The 27,861-nt window shown below is 42.2% G+C and overlaps 2 protein-coding genes across 10 annotated transcripts; one reads left to right on the forward strand and one right to left on the reverse strand.

The window, feature by feature from the left end:
- Positions 1 to 1,305: 1,305 nt before the first annotated feature.
- SYCE3 (synaptonemal complex central element protein 3) lies at positions 1,306 to 4,810 on the reverse strand. Of its 2 annotated transcripts, none has more exons than XM_076345614.1 (3): positions 4,772 to 4,810; positions 2,847 to 2,955; positions 1,306 to 1,745 (listed from the first exon to the last, which is right to left on the reverse strand). In XM_076345614.1, the coding sequence occupies exons 2-3, from the start codon at positions 2,953 to 2,955 to the stop codon at positions 1,576 to 1,578; spliced, it is 279 nt and encodes a 92-aa protein (XP_076201729.1). In that variant the 5' UTR covers positions 4,772 to 4,810; the 3' UTR covers positions 1,306 to 1,575. The 2 variants fall into 2 exon arrangements, with proteins under 2 accessions (XP_076201729.1, XP_076201722.1); XM_076345607.1 differs by lacking the exon at positions 4,772 to 4,810 and adding an exon at positions 3,895 to 4,023.
- STYK1 (serine/threonine/tyrosine kinase 1) lies at positions 4,435 to 26,525 on the forward strand. Of its 8 annotated transcripts, XM_076345548.1 has the most exons (14): positions 4,435 to 4,700; positions 5,916 to 5,994; positions 9,976 to 10,518; positions 15,537 to 15,624; positions 17,228 to 17,309; positions 18,690 to 18,794; positions 19,704 to 19,847; positions 20,821 to 21,069; positions 21,343 to 21,524; positions 23,201 to 23,284; positions 23,541 to 23,749; positions 23,992 to 24,032; positions 24,358 to 24,454; positions 25,156 to 26,525. In XM_076345548.1, the coding sequence occupies exons 6-14, from the start codon at positions 18,728 to 18,730 to the stop codon at positions 25,358 to 25,360; spliced, it is 1,278 nt and encodes a 425-aa protein (XP_076201663.1). In that variant the 5' UTR covers positions 4,435 to 4,700; positions 5,916 to 5,994; positions 9,976 to 10,518; positions 15,537 to 15,624; positions 17,228 to 17,309; positions 18,690 to 18,727; the 3' UTR covers positions 25,361 to 26,525. The 8 variants fall into 8 exon arrangements, with proteins under 8 accessions (XP_076201663.1, XP_076201672.1, XP_076201699.1 ...); XM_076345557.1 differs by lacking the exon at positions 5,916 to 5,994; XM_076345584.1 differs by lacking the exon at positions 4,435 to 4,700 and having other exon boundaries at positions 5,773 to 5,994; positions 19,803 to 19,847.
- Positions 26,526 to 27,861: the final 1,336 nt, after the last annotated feature.

Consider the following 27,861-nt stretch of genomic DNA (forward strand, 5'->3'; position numbering starts at 1 on the left):
CGATTCTCAATGGGACTCCTGGATTCAAAAAAATCTTTAACACTGGCCACTCGGTTTAAATGTCTAAATGAAAACTGAGCTTTCTGGAAAATCTATAGTCAATCTCTACTTAGTACTTTATGGCCAAAAGGTCACACAAAATCACAAAATTCAGTACATTCCTACACAAGCTGTTAACGACAGTGCCTCTTCAAAGAATTTAATTTTTAATACAGAATTAAAGAGTGAAGACAATGTAGTCAAAGGTACCAAAGCGACAACATGCCATTAAAAATCCTCCAGAGATTAATTAAAGTTTCCTCATGCTGCTCTGCCATTTTGCCCTACCTTGGCTGGAATGAAGACCTACCCACTGGAAAGTCAAGAGTAGGGTTCCAAGTTTATGTTCTTTACCATTTGTACCTCTAGAAACACTTGGTAGCATTGGGGGGGGAAATGAAATTACATATTTTTCACTTCAGTGGAATAAACATTCTGTCTGAATCAAGATCAACCAATCTCAAGAGAATACAGTCTAAAAATTAGCAAACTTTTGACAGATCATTTAGATGTGATTTAAATCATTAAATGCCTCTTCAAAGGAGATGGAGATGCTCTCACTTGCTACATGGTGCTTACTTTCTAGTTAAAAGAGACTGATTTTAATGAAAGGGAAGATCCTTCTCCTCAAAACTTGCACTGACTTCCATCTCAGATAAAATACTTATTTATGCATTAACCGCAAGCCACAAGGTGGTGCTCTTAATCCACATCTTGACCACAAAAGAAAATAATTTTCTTCCTTTTTTAATATTGCACAGTAGGAACATAGGCAGAAAAGCATGTTTTATAACATGGTTAATTTGGTTTCTGCAGCAATCCCACAGACTAAACCACACACAGTGCAGTCTATAATGGTAAACAATTTTTTCTTAAATGAGACATGCTACCTTCAGAGGGTTTGAGAAGAACAATCTTTCTGGGAAAACCAGTCCAAATAAATGGTTAAAAATCCAAGGAAACAAAATGAAACAACTACAGATGAGCTATCTGAATAATAAAATTCTGTAACTGGACACCTAGTTGGCAATCCTACATCAAACTAACTCAATCTATCTGCAAATCTAGAATTTCACCTGTTTCTCATTTGGAAAAAAAGTAATTCTTCAGTTTTCCTTGAAAGGCATGTGCTGGTGCAATACCACTGCAATGGTCCACTGTGCCCCCCCCACTCCCCCCGCCATTTGTTCAGGTGTCAAAGAATCCCACATATATTGACGATAAAGTGAGTATCATCTTCCAGGAAGAAAGACACAGAAGGCATGTAAATTGTATATGCACACACACTACAAGGATTACTGATGAGCATAATAAAAATAGACACATTGTTACCTTTTACCTTCAACAATATAAATATGTATGTATGTGTGTAATCTCATTAAAATACTTCCATAGATGTATACACATAAGTAGTTCTTAGCAAGATGAAAGCCAATCCATTTTCCACAGTGTCTGTGAAACCTCCATGGCTGGAAAACAAAGAGACTGGAGTGATTTTCCCAGGGCTGTAGTTCTGCCAGTGTGACTGAATTCCATTTATTCCTTTTTTTGCTCTTCACCTTTAGAATCCATTAGCACCTCTTGCCATTTCTTCTCCATCTCTTCTTTGCAACTCAGGAAGGCATCTTCCAACCGCCTCATGGAGTTGGCCAGGTCTGGGTTGGTACGTATGACTACCATGTCATATGCCATCCAGGTTGCCTGCACTACAAACCCAACGGATACAACTAAGCCAGGAATTTTGGCTAAATAAAAGCAATGGCTGATTCAATAAACCAATAAAGGACATGAATTATTATCAGTTCAGATCTTATGTCAGAGAAGGCTTGCTGTAAAATAAAGTGGAAACTGCCCACAGTAATATTCAAGATTAAATAAAAGACTGTTCAGTATTACTTCTTTATAAATGTCTTAAGATACTTCAGAATGGAAGTATACTGATGTAAATTACAAAAGGGAAACAGATACTTTACCTAAAAATTACAACAAAACAGGTAATCAAAAAGAAAGGTTCAACAGACTGTTTTAAAATAAATGAACTAAAGAATCCTCTCTCCAGACCAGTTACAGTCAGGAGGCTTCCGTTAGGTGAGGAAGAGTAAGATCAAGGAGGCTGCAGCATAGAGATGAAAGGTTTTAAGAACAACCTAAATAATGAAATTGATTTTGAAATAACGAGTATCTGTTAATGCAGAGCAAATAGTTTTAGCACTTATTTCATATTTTCCCTTTTGTTTTACCATAAATTGACTAATTTTCTCAATGGCACTCATAAATTGTGTTTAATTACAAATAGTTTAATTAACAGTTTCCATCTATTCTTGTTAGTTGCACACAGTTTCTGATAGAATTGTTGCAGAACATGGAGAGGAATATGCAATCCTCTCCATACATACAGGACTAAGACTAAATTTGTAGAGGAGTCTTTATTCTAGCTGAGGAATTAAACACATCGTGCACTGACCTGAGAGGTACTACGTATCCCACCATTTTTCAGAATCAAATCTCATTTTACATACTATGTTTTAATAACTGTACATTAAATACCTTAGTATTATTTCTGTTTTCAACCAGCACTCTTAACTGAGCATCCATCACCTGTTAATTTTCAATTCTGAGCCATCTGCAACTTCTAGATTACTGGCACGCTTTCTCCCAATTAAGAACATTAGGGCATTTGTTGACGGCGATTGTTTCCACTTACGTTTCTATCACACAGAAGTTTACAGCAATAAATATAAATAATAAATCTTGAATGTCTTCACTCTAGTAGACAAATCCATATCATTCTTAATAAAGACCTGTACCTGTTAGTTTTTCCATTTCCTCCAGAAGTTTTTCTAAGTCCCTGTTCAGGTCCTCCACCATCTTTACCATGTTATCATAGTTTCCTTCCTGAGGTTCTGATTCGGCCATCTACAAGGAAACCAGGAATTTCATACTTTATTTTACTTTTAAGTGAGTTGATTTTCACAGTTGAGAGAAAGTAACATTGCAATAAATTAAAAAAAAAACCCAATGTATATAAATATCCAATTTATACGTTAATTCATTAAGAATCTGACCTTGAAGTTACTGGTCATCATCTGTATGCTGCATACAATTGTCAATCCATTTTGAAATTAATTTAAGTAGAAAGAATTACACTCAAATATGCTGTGTTTGTGCCAAATAAAAATTTTTGTATCAGTAATAACAAAGATCACTCTGTCAGACACTGCATTAGAAAATTTCATCTATTATCCTGTTACAGTTGTCTTCAAGCTTCTCTCCCAAATACTCTTGATGTAGGGCAATTCCTAATTTTCAAAGTTAGTTGTAAAATCCCCATTTGTATCCAGTATTTCACACTTGTGTGCTACAGCTGGGTAACTAAGTTCTGTCACCATATAAACAGCTAAGTGCTTATGATTTACTAACCTCTGCTTAAGTTGTAGGTAGTAAAATTTCAGGAAATAAAAATGCTTGGGGCAAAAATCTAGATTTAGAGGCCCAACTTATGCAATTACAAGTTTCAGAACCTTGATATTAAGCGAAAATGTGACACACAGCCTTGCCTTTAATTTCCTTTTCTGAAAACCACCAATGGATGGGACGAAACTACAAAGGATGATACGGAAGAGCTTCACTGTAGTGACTATGCACATCACGCAGCAGGCATAGTTTTTGTCAGCTTTCTTTTTTTATATATGATTTCTCAAACTCAGTGGGTATCCATTTTCTATTTTTTATTGCTGATAAATGTGGAAGGAATGCAAGTTTATAACGGCTTTACAGCGTTTTAAAGCAATGCCAAGCCTTATCAAGACGCTGGGTGTTCCAGGGTCTCTTCACGCAACCAGTTTCATGAGGTACCTGTGTGCCGGCAAACTCTTTACCCCGGAGACCTTAAAAAGCCCAAACCCCTTGTTGTAGCACGGCGGGCACGCTTTACCTCCCCACCAGGGCTGCACTACGCCCACGGCGCTGGGGGACGGCTGGGCCGAGCCCGAAGGCCCTTCGAGGAGCCGCCCTCAGAGGGCGTAGCCAGCCCTCTCCCCACAGCCCGCTCCCTCCCTCCCGAGGGGAAGGCCCTTCTCCCGTTCCCTCCCCTCCTCACAGCCCGCCCTGCCGCCGAGGCGGGGTGTCTGGCGGCCCCCGCCAGCGCCTCACCCTTCCCCTTTCCCGCCGGCGCCAACCGCTCCGCCCCCCCCCCCCGAGCTCGAGGGGCCCGCGCGCTCCCGCCTCCCGCGGCCGTCGCCAGCGGGGGCGGGCGGGAACGGGACACAAAAAACCGGCTTTCTGTCCTCTCCGTCCTCTCCTGGCCGCTCTGCCCCCGAGCTCGCGAGCTCGATTAGTTCTGTGTTTCACGAAAACAAGCACTTGGGTGAGGAGTTAGGCGGCCGAGGGTCAGGAAGGGGAAAGGCGCGGGTTTGCCCCCCGCGCCGCGGCAGGGAGGCTCTTGGCCGCTCTGGGCCCGGACTGTGGCACGGCTCCGTGTCCCGTCACCCCTCTCCTTCCAGCGCACCCGCAGCCGGTCCTGGGCCGCGGCGCGGCGGGCTCCTCAGCCGGCCTGGCCGCCCCCCCGGCCTCTGGGGCAGGCCGGGCCTCCTGGGCAGCGCCTCGTCCCCTGCCTGCCGCGGTGCCGTTGCTGCCCTTCCCCGGAGGCTGGACAACAGGAGGTAACCCCCTCCCCCTGCTTACGGCCCCTCTGGCTGTCTCCCAGCCCCCCCGGGCTGAACGGCCCCCTTACGTTAGCCTGGTGCGGGGCCTCCCCGGGCCTCCCCTCACGCTCCTTCTCTGCCCGCCCCAAGTCACTCCCGGCTGCCGGCACCAGATGGCCTGTTGTTCGGGAATTGTCCTGAAAGTAACCCAAAAGTTAACGTCTTGAGCCCAAAGTTTGAAAGTTAGGTGGTGCTTCTGCTTCTTTTCTGTGTGGGTTCATCTCCCCACCTGCATGATGGAGAGAGACTTCGGACCAGGGCCTGTAGTGACAGGACAAGGGGCAACAGTTTTAAACTAGAAGAGACTAGGTTTAGATGAGATGTAAGAAAGAAAGTTTTTATGATGTGGGTGGTGAGACACTGGAGCAGGTTGCCCAGAGAAGTCGTGGATGCTCCATCACTGGAAGTGTTCAAGGTCAGGTTGGACGGGTCTTTGAGCAACCTGATCTAGTGAAAAATGTCCCTGACCAGGGCAGGGGGGGTTGGACTAGGTGATCTTTGAAGGTCCCTTCCAACCCAAACTATTCTATGATTCTATGATCTTTGTCTTCATAAAAAAAAAAAAGAGAGGTGTTGCAGGAGTAGGCAAAGGTTAGAAATTTTCTGATGACTGAGCAACAAGACTCAAAGTTTGTCAAGAGTTTGCTGATACTAGGAATTATCTGGTATATAGCAGGGTGAGAATCAAGTACCTTCTCTGAATTGCTCACGCCCCAAATCATGTCCCATTCCAGATCAGTATCCAAACCTTAAACGGTTTGGGCTGTCTCTTGTTCTCCTTTTTCATCTACACAGACACAAACTTAGTCCTATTTTTAAATGGTTTAGTATATTAGTATTCTCATCATGCATGAAACTTACTCATCTCTTGCTATCACCACTCATTTCACTGCCAACTGAGTAGCTGGTTTGAAGATGGCAATCTGTCTTCAAAACAAACAATATGAAGTACTTACTCACCCAAGTTATATGAATGCTGTGGAATTTATCACAGAGCATTGTGTTGCTAAAGTTTTGCAGGGGTTCAAAAGCAGTTGAGCAAAATCCTTCAAGGCATATGAAAGAAAAAGTTATATTTGGCTAAATAAATCCTTGAACCACAGGCCGCTGGAAGCTGGGGAAGGTGTTAAGGGAAGTATTGTTTTATGTTGTTACAGTCTTTTGTTTCCCCAGGCACTCTCACTGCCAGCTGTCTGAGGCATTGTACTAGGCTGATGGACCCTTGGTTTGAGGTGGCACAGTCATTTCTTAGGTAACCCCAGCTCCTAAATTCTGTGCCTTTAAGGTGCCTCCCAGATGCTGCCTCCTGCTGTACATGTGTGTGTATGTGGTTAGGAGGCTGATTTTCGGTCTAGTGGTGTTGCTTTTTAATACTGTTTCATTACTCTATGAAAACCTGGGCAGCAAGTACCGTGTGTTTATGCATGTAATTCCAATAGCCTAGCAGCCACCTTGCTACTGCATAATAATAAATGTGCTAGAATCCATTTCCACTGATGCTGGCAGACAGGAGCATGTTTTGTTTCAACATATCTTGGTTTATTTGTGATTCTTCTCTACTATAATTAGGACACAGCAATGTGTTAGAGGGTGAATTACAGATGTACAAATTGTATTATTAAATGGAATAGTTCTTAAATGCATTTTTATGTAACAGTGTTACAGCTCTTGGTGATACGTACTTTCTAGTTCTTCTAAGGTCTCTGTGGCCATCCTTTCCAGGGGATAGCTGGCTCCTCTGCTTCTTCATGTGTGAAACCCTGCAATTTATTCCATCCTGAGACTGGGTGTTTAGGTCACTATAGGTCTGTTCACCAACTTCTAGGTTTTGCCAAGATGAGCTGTTGGGTTCTCACTGGAAAGTGTGAACGGTGGTGGCAAAGAGCAGGAACTTAAAAAGAAAATTTATATATTTAACAAAAAGAACATAAGAAACTGAAAGAGAATAGGTAAAAGTAACAGAATATGCATACATATTGTGCTCAGAATGTTGGTTGCTCAGGACAAAAGCACTTGAGAACTAGACAGAGTGGAACTGGATGCATGTGATACATGCTGCACCTAACTTACAGTCTAACAGTTCATCTGTCAGCCCTGGAGTTCTGGGAGAGGCTGTGGCCAAGCTACCGAGTTATGCTGTGAATAAGTACTGATTTGGGGAGCCCAAAGAGCTCCTGCTCAGGGAAGTTATTTCTTTGAAGAAGAGGAAGACAACGGAATTTAGCCCAAATGTATGGCATCCAACTTCTGACATTCAACCAAGACATGTAAATCAGGAGCTAGGTTACCCTTTGTATCTGTGACATCATTGTAGGGAGAGAGTATTTTAGTACTTGAAATGCTTTACAGAAGTTCTTATGACCTTGTATTAGCTATACAGAGAACCTGGGGCAACTATGCCCTTAACTTTGTTTTTCAGCTATGTTGAATGAATCCCAGCCTCTGGGCCTGGAAAATCTGCCAAAGAAACCGAAGGGGAAAACTGTACGGTAGCCTACTTACAGCATCTAACCAACCTTCAGGATCTTTCTTGAGCATCTGGTTTGAGAAGGGAGGGCTGACCAGGCCAGTGACTGCATGAAACTGTGCAAATGAAATTTCCGTTTAGATTTAAGAAAAGAGTTGGGAACGATAAGGTCTAATTTGGCAGGAAGGTGGGGGAAAAAGATTATTATTAGATGTGCCTAACCCTGAATAGAGGAAGTGCTAGCAAATTACTGGACCTTCAACTGGCTGAAGAAGATTGACGCATAATCCTTCAGTCATTTCATTTTTGTAGGGAGAAGCTCATTTTTTCTTTATTTCTTTTCATGTAATGCTACCCCCTCCTAGCCTTTGTTCCTTTGGAACTTTTAAATAACAAAAACTGCAGGGATGAACTGAAAATCACACCACAACTACCATTTTCAAGAAAAATCTAAATATTAAATATGCAAATGAATTGTTCTCAAGTCAGAAGACTTGCCATCTTGAGAGGCAAAGCTCATGAGGTAGAACAGGGACTTGGGATAATGATGGGAATTTTTCTTTCACTTCTAGATCATCTATTCTTATTCTTGCCGCGTTCAGGGATGAATGGCTGGCTTGCAGAAACAAAAGAACAGGTACTGAGCCTTTCAACCTCTGTGGGCTTAGACTGACCAAAAGATCAGTCACAGTCTATCAGCTATAAGCCACAGTTTTAAATCTACATTAGGATGTGAAAGTAAGTCAGAGACCTTACCGCCTCTAACTGCAGAAAAAGTGAATTCCACAATGACATTTAAGAAGGGGATCCTTTCATCTGAAGCCTGCTTTTTCTGGTCCAGCAGCAGTTACTTGCAGTATGCTTACCTTCTGGAAGTTGAACTGCAAAATTAGCATCCTTCTTAACAAGTCTCATGGTTTGTGGTTGAATTGCTGCTTAGTCCCAGAAACACATCTTGAGGCCACGGAGCAGCTGCTGTGTGGTTTGGATGGTTGCTAGGTGTGCTGTAGCTGTCCTGGAGATAAAGAGGATGTTTTTGTTAATAAGACTGCCAGTCTGCTGCCTTTCAGCGTGCCTAATCATACTTGCTTAAGGGAAAAACAGAGGAGGACAGAGGCATTTAAACAGGCAGTGTTTTCTTTGTGGATGTGCACACAAGACAAGACTTACAGCAGGAGAAGTTTGTTTTTCACAGGACAAAATGTGACAATAAATGACTGCTGTCACTTAACTAAACAGGGGGAGGGGCTTTTGGATCAGTGAGGAACATTATTCACTCTGAGGCCTGAACCATTCAAATATCTTCTCCAACCAGTCCTACTGGGAGCACAGCAGAAAGATTGACTGGGGAAACTAAAAGCAGCAGAGGTTGCTGCTTTTGCATATGCATACCTTGAATATTAACCCTTTGCCTTTCCCACTCTTTCTTCTACAATTGGGGGCTGTAGAAACTGTGAAAGAAAGAGCAAAAGGAGGAAGATTGCCAATTACCATATTTTAAAACAGGAATCTGAATAGGTTGCCCCAGCTGCCCTTGGGGAAGGTGCCTGTGGAAAGTAACACATTTCAGTAAAGAACTTATTTAAATGAGGAACGGTCCTTTGCATTTTAGCTACTTTTTAATGGGGAATGGGGTATAGGACAGATCCTCTGCTCCTTCATGGAGAAAATACTGCGGAGAGTCAATGCAAGTTCATACCAGAATAAGGGGAAAGCTGAAACCAGAGTCTGAGCCTACACTCTGCAGCTGTAGTGATCTTTGTAAGTCAAGAAAATTTTCAGTCTAGATGTCTCTCCTGGTTTCTCAGGGGATGAAAGTCCACATCACAGAGGTATTTCACTAATACTATTTTGCCCACTTCTGCCAGTCTCTATAGAGAGATCAAGCAATGAAGAAAACCACTCCTGGTTTTCACCATTTTGCACACATGGACAGTAAATGCCAGCTGGAAGAATAATCCCAGAGAGAAGTTTCAGATGTACAACAAAATGATATATGCAGCACCTGTGTTAACAGGAGTGTTAAACAGTGTTTTGCTCAAACAGTTGGCAGAGATCGTATCTTCTATGTCTTCCCAAAGCCACCTGCATCGTGTTGACTGTGAAATGAACTTAGTCTCTCAACAATAGGTCTCATGTTGTTTCCTCTTGTAATACAACTGCCTCTCACTTGTATGAAGTAGGTAAGCAAATAATCTTGTGCAGACTCATATTATAACCAGGAGTCAGGAATCTGAAACTTTTAACACAAGATTTTTCAGTGATAGGAGAGGGCAATCTTTGAGCTAATAGAGTGAGCCTGCAGGCCAGCAGCTGGGACTCGCATACACAGGTTGGGTGGGAAGTCCCCCAGACTAAAATTCTGAGGAACTGAGGTGCAATGAAGATTACACCGCACAGCTGATGAGGACTGAGGGCACCAGCAAAGCACAATGGTGACCCCAAGGGCATCATAGCAGGAAAAGGTCACAGGGCAAGTTCAAGAATACTATCTGGTCTGGTTGGGGAGCTCAGGACGGATTTTGAAGGGGGTTTGTAAGTGAGGATTATTGCCAGGGCTGTGTGGGAGCTCTGGGCTGGACTGGTGGGAGGAAAGGGCAGGGGAGAGCTGACAGCAGGGCTGGAAAATGCTGGCAGAATGCATGGACAGCCTGAGCAGGAGGGATACCAATGAGCAAGGTGGAACATGAAAAAAGCCTGTGTTGCTGCTGTCTGTTGTAGCATGTTTTGGTGTTATTAATCTTTTCTCTCTTTCTTCATTTGCAGATTGTGTTCCTGATAGAAAGCGCTTTCAGTGTCTAAAGTCTGGGGGATTTTGTACAGATTTTCAGTTCCAAGAACCCGTATTTTCTAAACGTGAACCTGTAACCTGAAGCGTATGATTTCTGTTCGTTACATTAGCCTCATCCCTCTTGATCTGTGTTTGCCTGCCTTTCAAATTACACTCCAGGTCCCTGCCTGAGGACTCTTTGCTTTGCCTGTCTCTGTCATCTGTGGGTGAGTAGCTGGTGCGTGGAAGCCAGGCAGACCCGTTTTGCAAGTGTGTGCCTACCTGTCAGCTCAGGTGTTGGACATACACTCACGCGATCTCCCTGGGGAGACAGCTGAGGAGACCTTGAGGAGTAAAGAATTTGAAGCTGGGCAGGTCTCTGGTAGGAAAATCAGTGAGGAGGAACTTAGTCATAAGAATTACAACCACACAAGGTAACCATCAGCGTTATCAGGAGTGGCCTCAGACAAACTGGGAACCGGCAGCAGGCGAGCTTCAGGAAAAGACTACCGCAGGGCAAGAGAAGTGGTGTAATTCAGGTAAGTGAGAGAAAACACTCTGGATGATTAGCTAATGAATGTTTAATTTTTTTAAAAGACTTTTATTAACATAAATGTGACCTTAAGTAGGATGTAGCTGTACCGTATACGTCTGTGTATGTATGTATATACATCCGTGCATGTACTTGCTGCTTGTACTGAAGTTACTTACAGTAATAAATTTCTGTGACCATAATGGTATTGGAGTTTGAGGAAAAAAAAAAGAAATATGTCCTCTACATGCAGGTTGATTTAAATGAAATAACTTCAGGCTCATTTTAAACAGGAAGAAAATAGCAAAGGAAATAAGTTTCGTATAAAATTAGTCTCAGTTCACTGAAACAAAGCAGGAAGCTAATTCTGATCCAATGTGGTGCAGATACCTAGATTTTTCTGTGCCTTTACCTGTTTGCATGTATCTCTGTGTGTGTGCATGAGCTACTGATTAAATTATAAAAAAAAACTATGTTAAATGCACCAAGAAACATCCAAAAGTTGGGAAATTGTAAAGCTAAAGTTGTGTACACAGTTTCAGCTCAGTTTCCTTGTGGCTGTGCATTTATGAAAGCAGACTCACGTTCCATTTCTTAAGCCATTATGCAGCAATGTAATATCATGCACTATTCTTATCACACAGTGTTTTTTACAAGAGCTACATGTTATGCATGGTCCTTTGAAAAACTCCTTCATTCTTCTTACGTCCTATCACAGTGTTTGCTGTCCGAGTTTTTCAGAATATCTGTATCAAGTTTGTGCTAGGGTTTGATACAGGCTTAGTACTGGCAGCTACCACCAAAATCAGGGTTCAGTCAGTAAGAAGGAGACAGAATGGCCAGCATTTTCAAAAGTAGTGTGTGATTTTGACTACACAAAAGGGAGTCATAGGTAAGAATGTGCTGTTGAGAGTTTGGCATTCTAGGCTTTTCATATTCCAAACAGCCTGCTCACTGAGGCCTTCAGGTCAATGTATTCCTCACTTTTTTTAAATTATTTTAACTTTTATTTTGCAGATTATCTGTAAGGAATAACTTTTCGTGGCCTTAATTCAGGGGGAGTGTGATCAAGATGTATGTTAATTTTTCACAAACTATAGTAGGCCGTGTCTGCATTAGAAAAAAATATTTTTGTCTTAATCAGCATTCAGTTTCTGTACTCAGACTTCCTCATGCTGCACAAATAAATTAATTTTTGTGAGATGGTCTAGGTTTAAGCAAAACTTAGCACTATGAGAACTTGCATGTCTCCATTGATGTGGTGCCAGTTTGGACTAACCTTGTCAGCGTAAAAGCACAGCAGTACAGAGTCCTCCTGACTCATATTTCTCAATGCAGTAGCAACTGCTGACTTCGCCTATTTTTTCTGCTCCCTTGAAAAGGAGCCAAGTTTGCCCTAAGTAATTCACTTGCTCAGATAGCAGCATGGACCTCATTATTTGCTGTTTTCTCCATGGTTTAGCTCTTCAGAAGTGGTCAGCCTAATTTTCTTTCACTCCTTTAATATGCTTCAGTAGCAGCTAGCCTAGGTTTGATGTTCAGGTACTCCTTCTAATTGTGGACCAATAGAAAATCTTGAGTCACTGTACGTGATTTTTTGAAACGCTTTGTTTTCTTACAGGGTGTTACGGTTACCAGCTGTTGCAAAAGTGAGTTAGAGTACCAAATCTTTATAGCTGAGACATTATTACGGCCAGTACAGCAAGCCGCAGGATATTATCAGTAATCCTTGTTCAGGACAGAAGTGCGGTGGCTCTGGTGTGTTAAAACCTGGGTTGACCAGTCAATTTCCCATTCTACACAGTTGGAGATGCTGCTTGGTAGCCCATGGGTGCCTTATGGTGAGAGCTGAGATGACTCAATGGGCCAGGGAAACCTTGCAAAGATGTGTCGTGGTTTAACCTCAGTTGGCAACTAAGCACCACGCAGCCACTCGCTCACTCCCCCCCCACCCGGTGGGATGGGGGAGAGAATTGGAAGAGCACAAGTGAGAAAACTCGTGGGTTGAGATAAAAACAGTTTAATAATTGAAATAAAATGATAATAATAATAATATGATAATAATAATAATACACAAAGCAAGTGATGCACAGTACAATTGCTCACCATCTGCCGACCGATGCCCAGCCAGTCCCCGAGCAGCGGCCTCCCCCCGGCCAGCTTTCCCCAGTTTATGTACTGAGCATGACGTCACATGGTATGGAATGTTTCTTTGGCCGGTTTGGCTGTGCCCCCTCCCAGCTTCTTGTGCACCTCCAGCCTTCTCAGTCGGTAGAGCATGGGAAACTGAAAAGTCCTTGGCTAGTGTAAGCATTACCTAGCAACAACTAAAACATCAGTGTGTTATCAACTTTGTTCCCATCCTAAATCCAAAACACAGCATTGTACCAGCTACTAGGAAGGAAATTAACTCTATCCCTGCTGAAACCAGGACAATATGTCATGATCTGCCAGGGTGTTGGAAATAGTCACTGCGGTCTTCTGAAGGCAGAAGAGACAGGATATGTAGTCTAACAAATACATAGCTTATTGCAGAAATATGTTCTTATGGCATCAAGTTGTTAGGCTTGAAACCTGTGGGACTTGTTTTTTATTTGTTTTGGACACTGCTTTTAGTAAAACGGCGGACATTATAGGGGAAGAAATCTCTGTTTTGCTGTTTGCTTTTCCATGGTGCTTTTCTTCGCCCTCTTCTCTCACATTCAATGTCCACAACTGCTTGGCTGTCCTGAGCCCGCACATCATGGTTTCACTGCCATTTTGGTTCCCGCAATTCACTGATTGCTCCCCTCCCTTTCAGCTGCACGGTCAGGGCAGTGCGCTTGTGCATAATGGTTGCCTAAGCCTTGGCTGGTGGCTGTGTTCAAAGGTCATATAAAAGAGGAGGAAAATAATAAAAGCGGTACAGAAATGGTGACTGGAAAAGCTTGAGAGTATGGTTCTGCCACTGTAAGAAATTAAATAGAAGGCGTCACGGTTAAAGGATTTCTTTTGTCTTTTTATCAGTCAGGCAGTATGCTGGACTGAAGTGAGTTACTCAGCTGTTCTTTATGTGCCTGTAGTCATATTACAGTTGGTCCTCACAGTTAGTACATGAAAAACACCTGTAAGAATATTTTTATAATAAAGTGGTGTGCAGTTAATGCAGGCCAGGAAGTCTGGAGAAATAACTACATTAATTTCCGTATCAGTTCATAGCACAGTTTAAAAAGTCTAATGAAGATCCAAATTAATCTTAGCCTTTATTTTTATCATATTTAATTAATTTAGTCAGCTGTTTCTTTAGACAGAATAGCTAATCAGTACTCAAGGATTTACACATTTACACTGATGATGGGAACTGATGTTAGTTCCCAAGTCAGACATATTCACTGGCAAAACAGTGAATTTACCGTGAATATGTACAACATCTTATTTTCCTGAACATGGCAGGAGCAAGCAGCAGGCACTTTCTGTGCGTGCAGTTCTCAAGCCGTCTGTTCCCATATATTCCATGGGCACGTAAGACTTTATATTGCTCTTTCTTTTCCGTCTTCACCACAACGTCTGAGATTAAACCATGACAGTCTGTCACTCAGGCTTCTTGACTCTTATGTCCTCACACTTTAAATAGCATAAATTGAGCCTGATGAGAAATTTAAGTCCATAAAATGCAAGAGAGGATTGATTATTTTAGGGCAGATCACCTTCCCGATCCAGTTTACCACATTGCCGTGTGAATGCTTGTGCTAGCGCTAAGGGGATAGTACACATGTGGGAATGAATGACAGGGGACTGGAAAAATCATAGTAGAGCTTATGCTGGCACACAGTGCCTGTGGATATGTGCTGACACAGGGAATGGTTTCACAATACAGCTTTAGACAGATTAGCCATTCACCACCCTGCGTAGCGGGAGATCCATTTTCCCTGCTCCTGCTTCTGGATGTGTGCTCCTGCCACTTCCTTGAGGCTACGCTGGCACTTGTTGAGTTGCGTGTTGACTTGCACTTGTTGACTCACTAAAATGTCAGGAAATTACCATGGCAAAAGAAAAGTTAATTTTTCCTGCTGGCTTAGTGGTTTGAATCAGTTTACCATGTGATCAATTGCACAGCTGGGAGTGAAACAAGGAGTGGAAGAGAGCAGAGAGAAAAGAGATACTCCCTTCTTTTGGCATTGGTGAGCACTTAATTCAGCTCAGCTGCATTCACAAAACCATATTCACATTCAGTATTGGGGCTTCCTGAACTAGTTTAAGCAGCCCCCATATCTGCCATCTTTTACCTACTTACTCCTGTCCCTGTCTTGCCCTCTGTGCTTTGTCGAAATTGCTAGGGCAGCAGATCAGCTTGGCAAACAAACATGGCTGAAAACAAAACACCACCTTTTTCCCCAGTGTTCATCCTGTTGGCAAGCATGCACAGAGGAGCAGTAAGTGTCCGTGTAGGGCAGATGCGGGGGCTAATTAACCTGGCACTGTTGCCAGGCTCTGAAACTGCTGCGCCTTGCGCAGTTCGCCTAGTAGTCTACTAGTAGCAGTTTGCAAATGCGGTTGACTGTAGGTTAGCTTCTGCTAAGGTTTTGCTATGTATCTCTCATTGTCTAAGGGCAGATGCCTCTGCAGTTTCTAGATACCACGGTCTTCGTTGTATATTTAGCTTGGACATGGGGCTTTGGATTCAGGTGTTAGTCAAAGAAAGGCTTGACTACCATCGTTGTTGCAGTCTGCTTGGAACTGTGTAGTATCTGAACATAGTTAATAATATATTGTGCATTGCCTTCTAGGCCACTGTATCTGCGTTGATTCATATTTATTCCCCTCTGCCACAGCAAAAGCTCCCACATCTGTCCAAATCTGTTTAGTGGAAACCCTGTTCCCTCCTTCTGAGCTCTGGTCAGGGGAACAAGTACCTTTTCAAAACTCATTTACAGAGGCCTTCACAGCGCCTTGTTGCTCCCATTCAGTCCCATGTGTTGAGATGCTTTGTTCTAAAAAAGCTCATTTGCTTTCTGGTCACTGTTATCAAAGGAAATTGTCTTTCAGGAAGGCTTTGGAGTCTGCAACTGATAAGGAACATACCACCCTTACCTTGTGCCTTGGCGTTCTGAAGGAGGAGTGGCCTAATACTGTGGTCAGTACCTATCGTGTTTGATTTGTGTATTGCACTGCCAACTAGTTTTCTTAAATAAGGTGTTAAATCACATTGATGTGCTGCACAATAGAGGACCTGATGAAAAAAGATGCATGTCCAAGAGAAAAAGGAAAGTTCCATGTTTTGTGTAAACAACGAAAATAATGAGTTTCAACTGAAGGAAGAGGAAATCAGAATAATCTGAAAGATTAGATAGGCCCAGGCGAGGAGAGCAGACTGTTGAAGCAAGTATGTTTTTGAAAGTAAACAATGAAGAGAAATTAATTCCAGTGAGTGGATTTCAGTGTATGTAAAACAGTAATAAAAAAAACAGTGGAATAACTAAGCTGACATTTACTTGCAAATGCACAAATTGTCCAATGCTAAATTGTCCAATTACTAAATTGAAGTAATACAGGATATGTTCTCCTGTGTTCATGATCTAGACAGCACTGGTCTTGGTACAACATAACACACAGATAAGGAGAATCAGAATTCCAGTGAGGTACAGGTTTTGAACTTCTTAAGGTATTTTTGTCCCCCTTATCCTGGCTTGATACTGGAAAACTGTCTTCATATAATAAGTATTTGAGCACTGCCAAATACATGGCTTTCTGCTGTGTGGTGAGTATGCACCTGTACATTGAAAATGTTAGTTCCGCATAATCTCTGAGTGTCCCCTGCTGGTACACTGCAAAAAATATTGGTTAAATGTATAACGTGAGATCTGTGGATTTCTGAGTTACTAGTCTTGTGAGGATGGAAATGTAGGAACTGCAATAATGTTAATGTTAGACCAGTAAGCTGCAGAAAGAGCTAAGTATGAGAATTCATTTGGTCTCTGCCTGGAAAGTAGCACTGAAAGGCATTTCAGAATTACGTTATTAAGTGCAACTTCTTTTCCTACTTCCTGAGTTTTGCAAGAGGATAGATGCATAGAGTGTAAATGGACTTGTCTGATCAAACTTTTCCAGTGGTAACACCTGTGCAGCTCCATAAGGAACAGCAACAAATGTGAGTGCCAGGGCAAATAAAGCACCAATGGCTGCCGATGTTTTTATTTCTGGATCCCATAGTTCTGCCCTCAGTATGGTTAGAAAACTTGGGTGCCACCCACTGGCATCACTGATGGGAGGTGCACAAGGGAGTAGGTAGGAATGTTTTTTACCGACAGGGGACCAGTGTAGACATGGTTGCTGCATCAAAGCTTTTTTCCATGGACCTTTGTGACTGTATGAGCGTCTTTCTGTGTAAGTAAAAGTTGGTATGCCTGTGCTTATGTGTGCCTGTGCATGCACATCATTTAAATGTAAGTGTGCATTTCTAGTGAGCATCTGTACAAAGCAAAGTCATTAGCTAGTGTTAAGATGGAGCTTGGACTGTTTATGACTCAGATTATACAACATGATAGCTGGCTAATGGTCCTAAAGCTCATTTCTCTGTGATGCTGTCATGTCTGTTCATACGTGTCTTTCGTATCTGTGTGTATCTGAAAGTGAAAGAAGCTAGAACTGTTCCTCTTATGGTGATACCTGTTTATTTGTGTGTAAGTGTGTGTATGTGTTACAGCCAAGGTAGACTGACTCAGTGTGCTTGCTTTCAGAGTGTACCTGAAAAGCTTGGTGTTACTACTGTATTATTGCTCCTGTGATTGGATTCATGTTGTAGCCACACCCTGAAAACAGGTGAATTTGCTAGCATATTAAGAATCAAAGGAAATAAAAAATGAAATGGACTTTTTGTGATATCTTAAAAGTGCAGATATATTCCATTTTCCTCCTTCTGCTGCCTCTGTTGTACAACTGATAAAGCATAATTTCACCCCTTAATTTTAAGTATGAGAACAAACTCTGTTTAATGTTTCATCCATGAGCAACTTCCCTAAAACTGTATTAGTATCAATAAGAATGCCATATATTATTATTAACAATTGCCATTGTGGTTAATTGCCTTGAACCCATAGCTGAAAATAAAGAAAATACTTACAGAATAGAAGTCCCAATGCCTGTAAAACATTCTAGATGATACTGTTTGTGAAGCTGTTAAGTCTTAAATTTTTGGCAATGTTTATAAGAAACAGTGGCTAATTGTATGTGCCTTGCCTTTCTGTCAGTCATCACTATTCACCACATTGATTTTCACAATTTAGAAATAGTAGTCCAGGTCCTCTGCTGATGTAAATCAATGGAGCACCACAGAGCCTATTCCTATCTTACGACTTCAGTCCTCAGTAATCTGTAATGCAGAACAGCTGAAATTCTACATCAGGGATGTGTTTTGGGAGGCCTGCAGCTGATCTGCAGTTCTGGTGCAACTCAAAGACAGTGGCATACACTGATGAATGTAGCCCTGTCTGAGCAGGGTTGTACACATGACAGATGCACTTACACAATCAGAAGGTTTTGTAGGTGTATGATTAGCACATGCTAAGGGATTAGGCTAGGGATAGCTGAAATTACAGCTGTAAAGGTGCATGCTTGCACAGGCTCTGGATTTTCAACTACAAATGCAGAAGAGTTCCAGATGATGTGATTCAGATTACTTAGAGACCTGGCAGTGTTAAGGAGTCGATACCAGAGAGCCCTAATGACAAGACTTTTTTTTCCCTCGTCTTTGTGTAACAATAACACGAGTTGTGGCAGGGGCTGTAGTCAAGGATGACAGATATTTTGTATGCATGCTGCTGATCTGTTCATTTGTTATAGACCAAAAGATAAAAGGCTGAGCCATTCTGGCATTTAAGAAGTGTATTAACTAGAAGTGTATTAGCTATTCTTTAAATATAATTAAGTTAATGACTATGATTTTTTGTGCATATGCCTACCCAATTACTTGTGAAGCACTGTAGAACAAACAGTCTTAACTTCTCTCTGGTCATGCAGTCAACCATTCATAGGATTTGATAGTGGATATCCTGTATTTTCTAAGCCTTGAAGGCCCAGTGCTGCTTCTTCACACAACCACTGATCATAAGGGGTAGAAAGCTCCATATTCAGCTCGCTTGTTGCTTCGTAAATCATCCTTCCTCCTGATAAATTTCATTAATATTCTTTGTGTCTGTACAGAAGACAGAGGTCAGAGACCCACTTGCTTGTAACTGAACATGGCAGGGGATGTAAAAAGATTAACACGCATGCTACTGGAATGCAATAGCAATGACAAGCTATGTGGTAAGATTCACAGATTCCTTTAAGTAATAAGCTTTCACATGCTGAGCAGGAAGGCCAGCTTTTTGCTAAAAAGTGGGCCAAGCCCTTTCCCCTCCTCCACCTGCATCCCAGCCCACACAGCAGGATTTGACTGAGCTCTCCCTGCATTGTGTCTCAGGGTAGAAACTTTTAAGGGGATGCATCCTTTGTGGTGGGATTCATCTCACATAGTTCTAGCCATTTTAGAGTATTTCTACTTTGAATGAGGCATAATATAGTCATTAAAGATTCCCTGAGGCTTCCCTAAGGAGCAGTCTTGTGAAATTTTGATTTCATGACTTTCTGTCATCTTTGGGAACTGAAACGTGGTCTTGCCCTACGCAAAAATAGCACCACCTCCAAATCTGGCAACCTAAGAGAGTTAGTTACCTGCAACATCCTTGTCAATTGCAATGTCTTCTGGTCAAATCCAAAAAAGGTGACCACACCCTGTTTTCTTTAAAATGCTCCCTATAATTTTAATGGAAGGAGCTGAACCTGTAATTGCACGTGCATTTGTGATGGCACAGTAATATCCAGCCCTTCCCATCTCCTTCCTGTCCCTCTGCCAGGGCTTGCTCTGTTTCACTGGTGGATGATACTTACGCGTGGCTACAATTCCTAGCCTCTGTGTTAAGGCATCTAAATAAGTGACCTTCAGTGCGGGAGTCCCAGTGGTTTCATGCAGTTTAGGTACTCAGCACCTTTGAAAAATAGGGTGGCAGCACTAACAGTGTTCAGTTGCTATTCCAAAGAGCAGAGGATAGATACACATGTTTCTGGGGTTGAAAGTTACTGAAATAAGTTATTACTACTTCATTATACAGAACCAATGTGCATCAGGCAGTGCTGCTTATTCCTTGGCTTCCCATTTTCTTTTTCTGCTGATAGTTGTGCGTGAATATCAGACTGAAGTGATTGTTGTCCCAGTTCTCCTTGTGGGTTTTTTTGTCATTGTGCTAACTGTGATCCTTTGGCTCCACTGTCGAGGCTTGCGAGCGAAGCAGGAGCAATCATCATCATCTGGACACCAAGGTAAAAAAAATGCGTTTCAACCAGAGGAAAGAGTGTTGGTTTCAGTGGCCAGAAGTCAATCCCATTTCCCCATTGCTTGAGCTGTTAGGCGATAGCATTTATGAAGAGCCTGAGTGGTATTCAGCAATCCAGTGAACATTAGAAAAACTGGGAACCCTGATTTACCCCACTTGCAGTAGTAATAGTGGAATCTGTAGTACAGATGGATCTGAGAAAACCTAAAGCAACATACCGTGTAGGCTGATTAACGTACTGTGGTGACATCACTTGAGAGCTGCAAAGTGTGTTTACGTAACAGCCTTCTAGATGCTACTGCAAGGAGAGTTTCACTGGGGTAATTATGAATGACAGTCGTTTTGATGTAGATCACACCTAGTTAATCCACTTTCTATACTGTCATTTAAGAAATTTAATTTCAAGCTGCTGTCTCCTATGGGGACAAGAGGAAATAGAACAGGGACTGGTGAAGGGGTAGGGAAAGGTTTGTTGGTACTGCAAACATGTTACTGTGTGGAAATGAAAATCCAGTTCTGAACTATTTTGGGATTGTAGAGGAAAAAGCTTCTTCAGCCTATATAAAGGGAAATAATTAAGAACAAAGATAGGGCCTTTGTGGGAACACCCTGTGCATGTCACTTTCATAACAACTGGTAGCTGGCGATAAAAGAAAATAGTTGTTGCTTCAGCACATGGGAAGCAAGTACAAATGCATCTTATCTAGAAAGTTTACATAGTTAAATATAGTAGAGATCTCCAGACTCATTCTGCCTTTTCATCAAATAGAGTGGGAGATAAATTCCTTTACCTTTTCAAGAGGCAGCATAAGTAAGATACAATAACAGTTCCTTACTTTGTCCTGATTTCCAAAACAGTATGGAGCAAAAATCACAGAGGATAGAAGGATGGGCATTGCCGCCTACTACAAGAGTTCATCTGTCTGCTTTTATGCATCATGTGTATTTGTTTTTGTCAGTGAATGACAAGAATCAGCAGGAATCTAGCTCCACAGACAACCACTATATCCAGCTGAGTGAGACATCTGTGGAAAGCCTGCTAAATTCTGCATCCTTGACTCTGAAAGAACTGGAGATACCGCGAGAGAAACTCTCACCAGGCACCTTGCAGCTGATAAAACATGGCCGCTATGGGAACATCTACAGAGCACAACTGGAAACTGGGAACCCTGGGGAGACTAAGTCTGTAGTGTTGAAAGCCTTACAAGGTAAGGCACATGGCCAGGATCCACTTTGGTACAGATATCCAGGATCAAAGACGTGATGCTGGGCAGAACTTTGCAGTCGTTACTGGGCAAGAACAAGATGTGTTCAGTATCGTGTTAGCTAGTCAGAGTGGTGTTTTGGTAGGAGTGTCTTGGTAGGACTAAAGAAGATTGCTGTTCATGTTGATTTTAAAAGCTACTCACCCTGTCCTTTGCTGCCTCCATTTCATTTTTTTGTATGGGGTTTTTTGTGTTTTTTTTTTTTCGTTCTTTCAGACCTGGCTAGTCCCCAGGTAGTAAAGGATTTCCTGGGAAGGATTAAATTCCATCAAAATCTTGGTCATCATGAGAACCTGGTTGAACTGGTTGGATGCTGTGTAGACCAGCTCCCACTTTATGTGATCATGGAAGATGTGTCTCTTGGTGACCTGTTGACATTTCTATGGACATGTCGGAAGGTGAGTCAAAAGAAGTGATGATAGAATATCTTCTTAAATTCCTTAGGTACATATCTATCCATAAGTCATAGATTATTCTTTTACTCTCTCCATGCATCCATCTATATCAGTCTAAACTATTTCTGTCCCCCAAAGAAGTTCTACACAAGTCTAAGCTGGAATAGAATTAGTGGATATCTTGATTGATATGATGTAGTTTGGAGAAGTTGACATACTTTTGTAAAGCGAAGTCCAACTTTGCAGACCATTGGAGTGAGAGTTGATACAGCTACCTGAATTTCTAAAAAGTTTTAAATAACGTCCCACTCTAAATGCTTTTAAGAAAACAGAGCAGTTACGACACCAGGGAGAGGGTCATTGAATGACAGCTGACTGATTAAAAGACAGGAAACGGAGCATAAAAGTGAAAGGTTGGTACTTGCACGGAGGGAGATCACCCATGAAGTTCTGGTGGTATATATGCTAGGACCTGGTGCTGTTCGTTGCATGTATCAATAACCTAGAAAATGGGATGACAGTGAAGTGATGAAGGTTGCCAATGATACCAGCCACTAAAGGCAAGGACTGACCTGAGGAACTGCAGAAGGATCTTCCAAGACTGAGAGACTAGCTGATAAAAAGAACAGATGAAATTCAGTATAGTTAAAAATGAAATGATGCCCATGTAGAAAAGCAATCCTAGTTTCACATATGTAATGATGGCCTCATATCTGCCCATTGCTGATGAGGACTGAAATCATGGGACTGATTGTATGAAAATATACAGTCTGATGAAAATGTTAATTCAAGCCAAAAAAGAAACCAAGTATTAAGTGTTATTAAGAAAGGCATAGAAACAAAACTCTGCCATGTCACTAGATAAATCCATCATTCTCCTACATCTGGAACAGTAAATACAGAGAGATTGCTCGCTGTCTTGTTCAGCAGAAGGACAAGGTGGTAACAAGTAAAGCTACTAAATGCCATGTTCAAAACAAACAAATGGCGGTGGTTCTTCATGAAGTGGGGAGTTGACTAATGGAATTCCTTGCCACTGACTGCTGTGGATTTTGAAACTTTATGTGGGTTCAAGACAAGAGCGAATACATTCATGGAACATAACCTTTCAAAGGTTACTGAACATGTTGAAACCATAACTGTCTCAGGAAGTCCTTAAGTTGAAACTAGTTGGGGGGCTGGAAAATTACACAGGAAAAGCATTGTGTGCTTACCTTATTCTCTTTCTCTCATCTGGGTATCCACCTGGGGTCACTGCTACAGGCAGGGTAGTAAGGGAGATGGACTGCTAGTCTCATACCAGATAACCATTCATATGTTATAAATGTGCTTTTCTACTCATCATTCTAATTTATAATAGATCTTTCATTCATCTGTATGGATTGTCATTCTCCACTGTCATTCTGCCCATTTCTGTCTAACCTATTCATCCCTTCTCCACCCTTCAATTTACCTACCAGTTGTCTCTAGTGTACTTACCTTACGCAGCACACCATCCATCCATCCACATCACCCATCCATGTACCCTTATATTTCAGTCAATTTATGACCAATTGTGAACTTCGCTGGCAGAGCGTAAGATTAGATAGTATTCATTTTATTAGATTAGAAGGAAACGTTCCCTAGTGCCCTACAGCTACGGCGTTTGTTTGATCCAAGGTCTGCTCTTTTTTTTCTAGGATGTAATGACAATGGATGGTATCCCCTATGACCTCACTGAGAGGCAAGTATATGAAGTTGGACAGCAAGTTGCAGCAGCTCTGGTAAGTCTGCTCACATTCGCTGCATTTTTCCTTTCTTGCTTGATTGCAACACAAGTCTGCACAGTGGCCTAAGTCTTCTTGGCCTAAGCACTGAGGATGTGCTTTGTTAAAACTGAGCCAAATATGCTTGCATTATTTTGATGAGCGTACACCTCTGTTCCACAGCATGGAAGACAGGCATAAACTAAGTGAAAATTTATTTCAGTTAAAATTCCTTTTAAAATTATTGTGGTCTCTTTCTTTTCCAACTTTCCAGGCTTATCTTGAACAGAAGAAGTTGTTCCATGGTGACATCGCTGCCAGGAATGTCCTCCTTCATCACAACTTCACTGCTAAGCTCTGTGGTTTGGGTCTGGCCTATGAAACTCACACATACGGTGCCAACTCAGTCACACAGATTGTGCCAGTCAAGTGGCAGGCTCCAGAGAAGCTCCTGAAGAAACCCCCCACCATCAAGGCAGACATGTATGATTTGATTTTTGGACTAGAAGTTCATCTGTCTGTCAGGCCTGTCTCTTTCACTCCTTTATGTATCATGTCATGTCCTGAAGTTCACAGTAAGGCATAGCTGTTCTCAGCATAATGCTCCACTTTATAGCTCATACCTTCTCTTCTCATTTCTGCAGGTCACGCCTAGTTGTTTGTATGTATTTAAGCTAGCTAGCTAGAATGGAAACTTAACATTGCTTTGTTTTCTTTTCTTGCAGATGGTCTTTTGGAATTCTACTGTATGAAATGATTACATTAGGTAAGAAGATTTAATGATAATAAAAAAATATGTAGGGAAGCAGCGAATTAACAAGACCCAAAATCTCAAATTTCAGAATGTAAAATCAGACCGTTGAAATAAGCATCCTGTTTCCAACTTGCAAAGTCTTGACAATTCTTTTTAGACTTTCTGTCAGTGTGAATTGTGGTAGGAAAAAAATGGATTTTGGTAGGGAAGGAAGGCATTCTTATAAAGAAGCTGCTATCTGCAGCCATTACCTTAATTCCTTTTGCCCTTCCAGGTGCTCCACCATATCCTGAGGTGCTATCTGCAGCCATTACCTTAATTCCTTTTGCCCTTCCAGGTGCTCCACCATATCCTGAGGTGCCACCTTCTGACATCTTATCACACCTGCAGAGACGGAACATTATGAAGCAGCCCTCAAGCTGCCGGCAAGCCATGTAAGCCACTTGCTTTATGGACAATTGAACTTGAGATCTGCAGAGCTAAATGGAAATGAGACATACAAAACTAGATCTTAAAGATCTCTAAGTCTGGGCTATACAAAACAGTTACCTGTTAGCTGAGAAGACTTGTTCTCACGTCTGCCACATCTCCTTACTGGATTCTGCTGCATGAAACTTTGATTGCCAAAACCTCTCTTTCCTGCTTTTGAAAATTGCTCGTTTCTGTTTCCATGTCTGCCCTTGCATTTTGTTGCTCCACTGCTTCCCTGCAAGGTGCAGGACTATTCCAGAGTAATCTTTCTCCTCAGAGTTGTGGGATTCTCCCTGAAATGAACAAAGCATCCACAGGGAAGATCTAAGGCATTATATTTCCTCTTGTGAAGACATAATTTCTTATAATATTCAGAGGCTTTTTCTTCAATAAGGAGTCTCAGTTGCTGTTTCAAAAGGGAATACCAAACAATCTTTTTCCCTTTTCCCATACTCACAGTTGACATCCTTGCAAACAACTGCATGCCTTTGTCCCTATACTTTATTATGTGGTTGCAAATTTCAGAGGGTCATTGAAAGAACTTTATATGAAGCAGAAACAGAGGAGGTCTCTAGACATTTTAAATATGAGATGACTTGACTGTAGTAAAACTTTATGTTGGTGCTTTTCATTCCCAGTGCCTCCTTACTTCTCCATCTTACAGGTACGGCATCATGAAATCCTGCTGGCAGTGGAATGCAACTAACCGGCCTTCTCCAGCAGACCTGATCTGGTCCCTACAAACAGCTATAAAGACCAGCAATGACCATGCGGTACTGCAGGTGCCTGAGCTAGTGGTGCCTGAACTCTATGCTAGTGTTGCTGGTGTTGATGTGCACAGTCTAGTGAGTGAATACACTATCCTCTGAAGGACCCTTTCACATGTTGGTAAAGGAGAATTCTCTGAGTTTGCCCTTTCTAGACACTTTGCAAGCTCAGAATGAGGTGTGTATGTTGGGAGGGATCCCTTTGTTTTTCAAACACGTTATATATATCAGATCTCTCCTCCACGCCTGAAACAACAAACTATTATTATTGTTGTTGTTGTTATTATTATTATTATTATTATTAAATCAACTTGTTGATATCACTCTGCCAGTGGTGATTTGGGAGCAAAGTGGGTTTAGGAAGCTGTAGAAAATGTAATGAGAAACTTGAGTTAAAGGAGTGTATTGGGTTTGCATGGCAAGGTTTTGGTAGCGGGAGGGCTACAGGAGTGACTTCTGTGAGAAGATGCTAGAAGCTTCCCCCATGTCCAAGAGAGCCAGTTCCAGCCAGTTCCAAGATGGACCCGCCACTGGCCAAAGCTGAGCCCATCAGCAACGTTGGTAGCACCTCTGTGATAACATCTTTAAGAAAGGGTGAAAAATACTGTGCAACAGCAGCTGGGAGAGAGGAGTGAGAATATGTGAGAGAAACAACTCTGCAGACACCAAGGTCAGTGGAGAAGGAGGGGGAGAAGGTGCTCCAGGCGCCAGAGCAGAGATTCCCCAGCAGCCTGTGGTGAAGACCATGGTGAGGCAGGCTGTCCCCCTGCAGCCCATGGAGGTTAACGGTGGAGCAGATATCCACCTGCAGCCCGTGGAGGACCCCACGCTGGAGCAAGTGGATGCCCAAAGGAGGCTGTGACCCTGTGGGAAGCCCGTGCTGGAGCAGGCTCCTGACAGGACCTGCGGCCCCGTGGACAGAGGAGCCCAGGCTGGAGCAGGTTTGCTGGCAGGACTTGTGACCCCATGGGGGACCCACGCTGGAGCAGCCTGTTCCTGAAGGACGGCACCCTGTGGAAAGGACCCATGCTGGAGCAGTTCATGAAGAACTGCAGCCTGTGGGAAGGACCCACACTGGAGAAGTTCGTGGAGGACTGTCTCCTGTGGGAGGGACTCCACGCTGGAGCAGGGGAAGAGTGTGAGGCAGTGACAACGTGATGAACTGACCGCAACCCCTAATTATTTTGGCACTTTGAGCAGTAAAGGTTCTTGTAAAAAAAAAAGTATAAATGCACATTAAAGGAATATTTTTACTGTTCTGTGTCAAGAGTGGATGCAATGTTCATTCAGTATCCCTCCAATTAGCATGACCCTTGTACGTGTTTGAAGTCAAAGGGCATACCGACCCACAAAAGGCTAATTGCAGTCAGTTGTATTCATTAAGTTTCAGTCTTTCATGTAGTTGAATCCCTGATGATTTCAGAACAAGTTGCAGGCCTGCAGCATCCTAGAAGGCCAAAATTAGGTGTGCTAGCCATGTAGGATGCAAGGCTAAAAATCAGTGTCGCGAAAAAAGCTAAACGATGGCTCTTCTAAAGGGGAATATTTACCCTGAAGGAAGTCTTTAATCGTCACTGTAGATACTAAACGTATATAGCTGTAAAAAGGAGCTTAGATTCTGGTTTCCATCAAAATTTATTGGTCTTCCAAAGACAATGTTAAGAAGTTTTCTCTTTTAAATGCAAAATAACAGGAATGGAATGGGTTTTTTTCCTATATCACTTAGGCTTTGCAAGAAACTATGTTTCCATCCAGAAATAAAAGTAATGTTAGTTCATACAGCACATATATCCCCACTGTATACCGGAACATTGCAAACTCCATTAAAGAGCGCTCAGTTAGCTTTCTGACCTTTCTTACGGTGTTGGCTAATCGCCACCTTAATGTCCGTAACCACCGTTGGTGTAAATCTAGCCTGAGGGATTGAAACATCTTCTTTTCAAAATGCTAAAGCAGGTATGTGTAATAACATCCTCTTCTCTCTCCCTCATTTGAAAACAGGTTCAAAGCTACCTGGTAAATTTAAGTCAAATTTACAGTTACCAGTCAGCTGATGTTATTTTTCTGGTGAATAAACTGTTCATTAAAAAAAACATTTGCTTGTTTCAAACCTCCCACCCTAGAATGGGATGTTCTCAAAGGTCTTGCCAGTGAAAGGTGGGTGTGTTTTAGATACGTAATACAATCTCAGAACTGCGAACAGCACCCAGAGTGCTGCGGCAGAGCTGATGAATAATGCACAGTGGTTCATAGGGAGCTTTGTTAAACGGAGAGATAAATGTGACAAATGCTTCTCTGTTCTGAAAGCTCCCTATCTTGTTACATCACAGAAAGCAATGTTCTGGTTTACACGAATCCTCGTATTTTGTTTCTGTTATCAAAGCTCTGATCAAGGGAATCCGTGGGAATTCAGGATGCTGAGCACCTCACAGCCTCTAACAGAAGATCTGCTTTAGTTTCCCCTGAGAGCAAATCCGTGCCAAGACCCCGCTTATGAATTTGTCCACAGAAAGACATTTTCCTGCTATATGATACAGTCTAAATTTAATTTCCTTTGAATAAAGTGGCTTGATGCTCAATGTGAGCATTCTTACTCTGGTTTG

Source organism: Aptenodytes patagonicus, chromosome 1 (assembly GCF_965638725.1).
Source record: "Aptenodytes patagonicus chromosome 1, bAptPat1.pri.cur, whole genome shotgun sequence".
NCBI classification, from domain to species: Eukaryota; Metazoa; Chordata; class Aves; order Sphenisciformes; family Spheniscidae; genus Aptenodytes; species Aptenodytes patagonicus.